This window comes from Mizuhopecten yessoensis, unplaced genomic scaffold (assembly GCF_002113885.1).
Source record: "Mizuhopecten yessoensis strain PY_sf001 unplaced genomic scaffold, ASM211388v2 scaffold6135_1, whole genome shotgun sequence".
NCBI classification, from domain to species: domain Eukaryota; kingdom Metazoa; phylum Mollusca; class Bivalvia; order Pectinida; family Pectinidae; genus Mizuhopecten; species Mizuhopecten yessoensis.
This window is the reverse complement of record NW_018406397.1, coordinates 1,832,305-1,841,759: the sequence shown is the minus strand read 5'-3', so window position 1 is coordinate 1,841,759 and position 9,455 is coordinate 1,832,305. Positions and strand designations below refer to the sequence as shown.

At 35.7% G+C, this 9,455-nt stretch overlaps 2 protein-coding genes across 2 annotated transcripts in view; both read left to right on the top strand.

Annotated features, from left to right (window-relative positions):
- The window catches only part of LOC110451617 (uncharacterized protein DDB_G0290685-like), a 6,965-nt gene extending 6,359 nt beyond the window's left edge, over nt 1-606 (top strand). The window contains exon 3 of the mRNA XM_021499738.1: nt 596-606. Coding sequence (XP_021355413.1) covers nt 596-606 — 11 coding nt within the window. The remainder of the gene's footprint in view (nt 1-595) is intronic.
- Nucleotides 607-2,739: 2,133 nt separating this feature from the next.
- Nucleotides 2,740-7,720, top strand: LOC110451572. The gene is made up of 3 exons (XM_021499672.1): nt 2,740-2,880; nt 3,874-4,043; nt 4,206-7,720. Exons 1-3 carry the CDS (start codon nt 2,748-2,750, stop codon nt 5,160-5,162), a joined length of 1,260 nt encoding a protein of 419 aa, XP_021355347.1. The 5' UTR covers nt 2,740-2,747; the 3' UTR covers nt 5,163-7,720.
- Nucleotides 7,721-9,455: the final 1,735 nt, after the last annotated feature.

The following is a 9,455-nucleotide window of genomic DNA, read 5'->3' as shown; positions in this document are numbered from 1 at the left end:
GGGGGGGGGGGGGGATCATGTTAAACTTTAAAATATCATTCTCCAGTACCAGTCAATGCTCAAGGAATTTTCACAAGATTTGGTCTGGAGTATGAGATTTAGTTTAAGCCAGAGAATGCAAGGTTGTGTAAACAGAGGTTGTGCTGCTCATGCTACCTTGCCCCCTCTATTTTAACATACTTCATGAGTAAGATTGAAAGAAATTTGCCTAAATTTGGCCAGAACCATCATTATGCTAAGGGGAATCAGTATTTTATAACGTGAGGGCACCACCCACACCCCCTCAACACACACACACACTTTTCGAGCAGTCTGGCTACCAGCATTGTTCCCTGGTCAACCTCGGGCCTTAGAATTTGTCTAATTTTCACCGGGAATGAAGAGACGAACTCAGTCATGCTACCAGGATTCGTTCCTTGGTCAAGTTTGCCTCTGGTGACTTGGCCCTTAGGTTATAACTGACATCCCAACCCTATTATCATATATTATTTGTTTGAGAATATCGGTTGCTTAAATATACAGATGAGCGGTGCAGGCCCATTGAGGTAAATTCGTTTACAATTAGTTTATTACAATTTATTATTCTCAATCAAAGTGTCGTTCTAGCTTAATACCGTTTTATGTATAAAACAATACGTTTATGAAATCGTTTATCATATTTGTATTTCATAAATGGAATTAATAAATATTATTATATCTATTCTTAAAATAAAGTAACGATAACAAGAACAGAATCTCATCATCGTGGTTATTTTTTTATAATTATATTTACACTATTCTTTAAGTTATTAGCTCACCTGGCACGAAGTGCTAAGTGAGCTTATGCCGTGGCGCGGCGTCCGTCGTCCGTCCGTCCGTCCGTCCGTCCTCCCGTCCGTCCGTCCGTCCGTCCGTCCGTCCGTCCGTCCGTCCGTCCGTCCGTCCGTCCGTCCGTCCGTCCGTCCGTCCGTCCGTCCGTCCGTCCGTCCGTCCGTCCGTCCGTCCGTCCGTCCGTCCGTCCGTCCGTCCGTCCGTCCGTCCGTCCGTCCGTCCGTCCGTCCGTCCGTCCGTCCGTCCGTCCGTCCGTCCGTCCTCGTCCGTCAACTTTTCCTTTAAACAACTTCTTCTGAAGAGACAGGCCTAGAGTCATGATATTTGGCTGAAAGCTTCGTTGGTAGGAGCCCTACAAAGTTTGAGAACGAAAATGACCTTGACCTGTTTTCAAGGTCACAGGGGTCAAATATGTCAAAAACTTCAAACGACTTCTTCTAAAGAACTAAAAGGTATAGAATCTTCATATTTGGCTGATGGCTTCCTGGGATAGAGCCCAACAAAGTTTGAGAATGAAAATGACCTTGACCTACTTTCAAGGTCACAGGGGTCAAATGTGTCAAACACTTCAAACGACTTCTTCTGAAGAACTGAAAGGTATAGAATCTTTATATTTGGCTGGTGGCTTCCTGGGATAGAGACCAACAAAGTTTGAGAATGAAAATTAGTTTGACCTACTTTCAAGGTCACAGGGGTCAAATATGTCAAAAACTTCAAACGACTTCTTCTGAAGAATTAAAAGGTATAGAATCTTCATATTTGGCTGATGGCTTCCTTGGATGGAGCCCAACAAAGTTTGAGAATGAAAATTACCTTGACCTTCTTTCAAGGTCACAGGGGTCAAATGTGTCAAACACTTCAAACGACTTCTTCTGAAGAACTGAAAGGTATATAATCTTTATATTTGGCTGGTGGCTTCCTGGGATAGAGCCCAACAAAGTTTGAGAATGAAAACTAGTTTGACCTACTTTCAAGGTCACAGGGGTCATATATGTCAAAAGCTTCAAATGACTTCTTCTGAAGAACTGAAAGGTATAGAATCTTTATTTTTGATTGATGGCTTCCTTGGATAGAGCCCGACAAAGTTTGAGAATGAAAATGACCTTGACCTTCTTTCAAGGTCACAGGAGTCAAATGTGTCAGACACTTCAAACGACTTCTTCTGAAGAACTGAAAGGTATATAATCTCTATATTTGGCTTGTAGCTTCCTAGGAAAGAGCCGAACAAAGTTTGAGAATGAAAATGACCTTGACCTTCTTTTAAGGTCACATGAGGCAGATATGTCAAACACTTTAAACGACTTCTTCTGAAGAACTGGTAGTTATAAAATCTTAATATTTGGCAGGTGGCTTCCTGGGAAAGAGCCAAACAAAGTTTGCGAATGAAAATGACCTTGACCTACTTTCAAGGTCACAGCGTTCAAATATGTCAAACAGTTCAAACAGCTTCTTCTGAAGAATTAAAAGGCATAAAATTATAATATTTGGCTGGTGACTTCCCGGGATAGAGCTCACCAAAGTTTGCAAATGAAAATGACCTCAACCTACTTTAGAGGTCACAGAGGTCAACAACATTTTAATGGATTTGTTCTTGAGAACTAAAAGGAATGGATTCATAAGATTTGGCTGGTAGCTTTTTGGAATAGAGCTAACCAATTTGAGAAGGAAAATGACATTGACCTACTTACAAGATCACAGGGAAAAATATGTCAAGCAACTTCTGAAGAAGAATCAAAAAGCATAGAATCTTATAATAATATTTTGCTGGTAGTTTCAACAGATGGAGCCAACAAAGTTTGCGAGGGAAATATTTATAGTGCAATATAATATTTAATGAGAATATTTTGCTATGACCGCTTAAATATTCAGGTGAGCGATACAGGCCCTCTTGGGCCTCTTGTATTAATTATAATAATATGTGTCCTCAAGTTGAATCCATGGTCAATCCAGATGTGCGCCCAAAACGTCAAGATTTCAGCAACTATTACACACGAGTACGGTCGTATGAGCATGCCCCCGATCTCCAGGCATTGAAGGGTCGTCTTGTAGAAGCTGGATTGTATTACTCTGGTATGTTTCAGTCTTGCTGACATATTATGAAACAGATTTTGGGTAAGAAAATCCAACAAAATTATAAATTTCTCTTTCCTAGTATTTAGCGCTGGTTTTGTGTACAATTATCAACGTTTGATGAAAAATAGGTATTGAGGTGAGATATAAGTAAACGTTTGTAAATTGTGTTTCCCGAAACACATCATGAAAACATAATGCATACTCTTCACACTTGGAACTCTTAACAATTAACACAAACAATTTCGTTTGCATTAAAACGTCACATTAGATAGGCATTGATGCAACACGGTTATCTCTACATAGGGTAAGGAACTGTGATAATAAGTTAAATTGGTTTGACCAATTTCGGAAATTTAAATAGCATGTAAATATGTTGAAAGGAGGTATGCCAATTTGTGCCTTCTGGTGGCTATCACCGACAAGTTTTATTTTTTGTACATGTATATACATACCTTGGGGTTATGCCATCATAATATGACATGAAATTAAGGTCAGATTGGAGACTATTCCGAGATATGAGGGGGTAAAGTGGGGGATCAAAATCTCTAATGGCCTCTTCTTCTTTTTTTAAACTAGATGTTATTTTTTATTTATTCGCTTAATTATGTCAACAATTCTTCCTTCCGTTTGTATATACAAAAACAAACTTATCGGTGATAGCCACCAGAAGGCACAAATTGGCACTCCTCCTTTACTTTAGATTGTTTAATGTAACGATATCATAAAATCAATTTCCTTAGACATCGATAAAAAAAACACTTAGTAAAGGTTTAAAATTACCTAGAACTCCTTGATCTCCGGGTTATCACCTAGGTCTGTTTCAGGCAATATCAAGAAAGTAACTATTAAAAGTGATATTATTACCAAAAATATTCTTAGATGGACCTATTGAAACTAGCGTTGAGTGCATTAATAAACGTAATAATTAACACGTTTTGGATGCCTTGAGCATGTTTCAGTAAAATGTGTTTAATTTTGTTTTGTTCACAGGACCCGGAGCACAACTGAGGTGTTTTTCATGTGGTATCATCTTGGATTGTCTTGATCGTACAATGAAGCTATGGAAATTGCACGCTTGTCGCTCTCCCAATTGTGCCTACCTGCTAGAAGTTAAAGGAGAACGTCGAATGCGTCGTGCTGTAAGAGATTTTGCCAACCAGGTAACCAACTTGATTCAAAATACATTGCACTACATGCTATTTAAAGTTGTTAATGCTTCATAAATAGAAATGCGTGGCAATAAGGCTTAAATCAATGAAAATTCTTCTTTAAAATTATTGACATTCTCATACCTTTTACATTTTGTTTTTATTTTGTTATAGGAAAGCATCACAACAAATAACACTGAGGACAACGAGGTGTTAGCTGAACATCCTGCTACCGGTAGACATCAGCAGTCGCTTACATGGAATGCAACTTCAACAACTCAACAACAGGCCTTTCCAAGAACAGCACATGTGTGTTCCGACGCATCTGGTGAGGACGAAGCGACACCGAATGATACATCTTGTATGTCTCGATCAGAGGCTATCTGTCCATCAGCAGTCATGTCTGTAGTTACTAGATATGATAAAGGATGTTTGTGTATAAGCATGTCAGAGCAGGATTTCTTCAATGTAAATATCCCTGATCCGTCTTCATCAAAAGAAGGTTTGGTAGAAAGTTTAAATTCTCTGCCATTATCAGTTGAGGAAATGCAGACTTTTTTGGATTTGTTTCCTCTGTTACGGGGGTGCAAGGTATTTTCCAATATTGATTTGCCACGACCATGTCCAATTCTGACCACCAGCGAAATGGGGGTCTTTGTTGTATATGAAGATGCAAGAAGTCGCGGTGATTTGAATGGTCGTCTTGGTCATTTCATTGCTGTCCAGATTAATACAATAATTGGCAATGAGGTGCATGTCACTATTTTTGATCATCTCCATCGGAAAAATAATGAAATAAATCAACATACGCTGCGACTTATTGCAAAGCTTCTCAATCTCCGCCCAGGCACTACACTGACGGTACATAAATTTCCAGTACAAAATCAAATTTCAAATTGGGACTGTGGACCATTTGTGCTCAATGACATTATATATATCAGAAATGGAAAGGAAGATGGTTTACGGGCACTTTTCGATCAGATAGAAATTCGTAGTCATCTGCGTTTTTGCGTTCAAACTGATACATGCACATGTTTAGACCCAATACAATGCAAACATGTTAGAGATGAACCATGCGTGACACATTCGTACGAAGTGAATTCGGATGGTTCTGTCGTGGCAAGACAATGAAACCATTTAAATTAGCAGAACAATTCGAATAGTGCTCATGATGTACGCTGAGATTGTGCTAGCAATAATGTAGAAAAATAATCCCTATTTGTATGGATTATCTCTTTTGTCTGTATGTAATGACACAAGACTTGATGAAAACAGAGAAATGTTCTACATGTACGTGAGCATGAAGCAGAAACCACTGACTCATATTTGTTTGTGAGGAATTAATTGGTCTTGTTTTGTTTGGTTTGATTTTCAGTCCTATCAGCAGCTACTGCTCTGTTTAGCACACTTGCAATGAGGCAAGCTATTCAAACATATTGTCTTAAATATTATGAAATTAACGTATATTGTGCACCCATTTTATTATATTTTGTATTCACAATAACATGTATGTACACTTAAAATAGTTTAGCATAATATTAAAAAAGGGTAATTTAGTGTTGTAAGTTGTTTTAGGTTGTAATATAAAATATATTCTAAATTAACAATCATAGTCATGTATATAAGGTACAGTCTCGACAATCAAGTACATTTTTGTTCTCATCAGATAATTTTAGGATAAAATGTAGAAGAAAATGTCAAGTCGTGCCCCAGATCACGGGCTGAACAGTAGGACAACTGAAGTTTTGAGAGCTGGATTCACGGGGTTGCTGTATTAGTTTGAGGGGCAGGATTATCAAGGCTTGATAGTGGGACAATAGTTTTAGTGTTGGCTACATTAAGGAGGCTGGATACAGGGACAACGTATAAGTGGTAGTTAGATTGGTAAAGCTTGATAGATGTATAACCAACCATATTAGTGATAGCTGGTAACTATAAAACAATGTTTTATACTGGGGCAGCGTATATAAGTGGTAGTTAGATTGGTAAAGCTTGGTAGATGTACAACCAACCATATTAGTGGTAGCTGGTAATTATAAAACATTGTTTTATACCGGGACAACGTATATAAATGGTAGTTAGATTGGTAAAGCTTGATAGATGTACAACCAACCATATTAGTGGTAGCTGGTAATTATTAAACAATGTTTTATACCGGGACAACGTATATAAGTGGTAGATAGATTGGTAAAGCTTGGTAGATGTACAACCGACCATATTAGTGGTAGCTGGTAATTATAAAACATTGTTTTATACCAGGACAACGTATATAAATGGTAGTTAGATTGGTAAAGCTTGGTAGATGTACAACCAACCATATTAGTGGTAGCTGGTAATTATAAAACAATGTTTTATACTGGGGCAACTTATATAAGTTGTAGTTAGATTGGTAAAGCTTGATAGATGTACAACCAACCATATTAGTGGTAGCTGGTAATTATAAAATAATGTTTTATACTGGGGCAACGTACTGGTGGCTGGAATGAGGAGGTGGGATAGCGAGACAACCGTTTCAATAGTAGCTGGATTAGCCATGTTCAACTTTACATTGTTGTTGATAAAACCTATTATTATTATTATTATTATTATTATTATTATTATTATTATTTTAATGCACAACTGTTTGTTTTGTTATCATAAAATCATTTGTGTGTGTCTTCATCCGTTTTTCACAGTTTGGTATATTTTTCATAGTTTTTGTATGCAATTTGTATGATGTGGATAGGCCGTAGGATTACTTTTTATTTTATTTTGTCATGGCTGATGTGATCAGTGGTCGAAATGACAACAGATGGAATGGATAAACTAACCTAAATATTAACCTAGGAAAGTATCGATTCGGTTTAGTAAGTGATGTAACGATCAAATGATGAGAGTAATATTGAGTTGGTACTGTGGTATCATCAGAATCAAACGACTCTGGTAAAATGTTGTTTGACCGAACATTGTTGGTCAATATAATTGGGTGGAGTCTTCTTTTGAATTTACTCTGATAAATATGAAATTGGGTCCATTTATAAGACTATTCGTCAAAGTTGATGGCTTATCATTGCAATATATTTTCACCGCTCTGTTTGCTAAATAGATGAAGAATAAAATGTCTCATTGAATAATGGAAATTTAAATTAAAACGAAATGTATTAAGATTGTATTTGATTGCTGATATTATATTATGTTTTCCCTTGTATATTGCTACATTATCCAAACTGCTAAGGCTTTGCATTTTAAATTCTTATGTAATTTATTTACCGTTTAGGGACTTTTTGCTTTTGCTGCTTTTCTTGTTGTCACCATTCTTCCTCTTGATTGATTGATTAACATATTTATAAGTGTACGCCAAGGTGCTGTGTTAACAGCCCATCTCTATGTCACAATTGAGTATATACGTGTTTTACTGCATCGCAAACTATTTCCAATATGGCATTTGCGATTCGGGTCTGTTTTGTGGACTTTTGTAATGGTTCCAATTAAAATTAGAACTTGTTTTGACTACTATTTTTCATTCTTCAAATTGTTAAAGAAGATCTGTCGAAGTTAGCATGGTTTTGTATTGAAATCGACATAAAAGGCAGGTAAAACAGAGGTTATTATCAGAGAATGTGTTGTTCGATTTAATAAAGTATAGCTATCAAATATAATAAATTCGTACAATAAATAAACGCAGCTTACATTTGTAAGTCTAAAAGCATTATTCCATCAAATATTGTTTTGATTTGTTGTAGATGTTTAATGAGTTTTATAATACGCACTGTCTTACTCAAGATATGTTTAATAATATTCATATTTTGCGATGAACGTATTGTCAATTTTCCTTTACGTTCAATTTTTCAATACAACATTTCCATTCGTTATGAAAGGAAATCTGTTGTTTTACACATAGATGTGCATGTTTGTAATGTCGATTTGCCTTTCTTTACAATGTAATGACTTATCTTATTGATAATTTAAGTAATGAACTTCTTTCTCTTGGAATTGAACAGAGCTCATTTCTTGTTTTAATAAATTTCGTTGTTTCTACAAAATAGCTTATTTCATAAGCTAATTTCATCATAAAGATATCTCTTTTCCTTTCCTTTTTTTCTATTTTGTGAAACTAATTACAAATTGTCATAGAATGGAAAATATAGGTTAACATATCAACGTTATAATAAACATTATTTTGTAATCTGAAAGTATGCAAAAATGAAAGTACAACTGCAATTATGAAATAACACTTGTGAAAAATTATTGGCATTCTCCAATATAAGTGAAACATACATAGTATTCAACTGGTATCCTCTATGTATATAACGCGTATATATAATACATAGTTGTTTTAGTTTTATTCGTGCTCCGATTTTACCTCAAGTTTGTTAAATATCTTAAGAAAGTCTCATACATTTCAAATTAAATTCTACAAGAAACCCTATTAACTGATGGTGATGGTGATAATGATGAGGATGATTTTTCATATGATGATGATGATGCTGATGGTGATGATGTTTTTCAAGATAAGGCGTAGTCAAAACAGACAACTTATACAACACACACAACCACTTGAAAAGGTTATGACCCCGTAGACGAAAACGAAATTGCTGATTACATGTTCCAAACTAAAAAATGCCTTTAAAGATGAAATGCTTCAGGTGAGATGTAATATTATTTCAAAATGTTTAAAACAACGCTGACCGGTCCTAGCACCTTGGAATACTAACTCGTGCCAGGTCTTTGAAAAGAAAATTGGAGGCAATGTCTCGGATGAATATCCTTGAATGGCAACATGGAGTGGTATTTGTGCTGGAATATAAGCTCATTCATATGGCAAGCCAACTTAACATTTATTCAAGGAGCAATGTCGATCCTATATTCCAAAAAAAAAAAAAAGATATCTTATATAGCATATGAGATATCTTATATACTATATAAGATATCTTATATCGTATATAAGATATCTCATATAGTATATGAGATATCTTATATAGTATTTGAGATATCTTATATTATATACTATATGAGATATCTTATATAGAAATTAAATGAGATGCTATATAAGATATCTTATATAATATATAAGATATCTTATATCGTATATAAGATATCTCATTTTATTTTCTATATAAGATAGCTTATATAATATATAAGATATCTCATATAGCTATATAAGATATCTTATATAATTTAAGTCTCGTTACTAAATAAGATATCTAAATAGGAACGAGATTTTAACAAAATGTCGGAAATGAAGTCTCCCCGTCCGGAATATCTCGAGGATCTACGTAGGGACAGTAGGCTTGTTGTAACAACACGTGTTCCTGTCGCCGCCATTATGTAAGAGCCCAATTCAAGAGTGCGGGAAATGGCAGCCTCTGCTTTGACCGCTATAAGAGAGACAAGGCGAGCTAGGCCTAGGGAAAATACAGCAGATTCCATCTATGAAAGGACAGT

Coding starts and splice junctions, on each gene's coding strand:
- LOC110451572 (XM_021499672.1), top strand. CDS start 2,748: ATGGTCAATCCAGATGTGCGCCCAAAACGTCAAGATTTCAGCAACTAT. Junction 2,881..3,873: donor AGCTGGATTGTATTACTCTG/GTATGTTTCAGT, acceptor TTTTGTTCACAG/GACCCGGAGCACAACTGAGG. Junction 4,044..4,205: donor TAAGAGATTTTGCCAACCAG/GTAACCAACTTG, acceptor ATTTTGTTATAG/GAAAGCATCACAACAAATAA.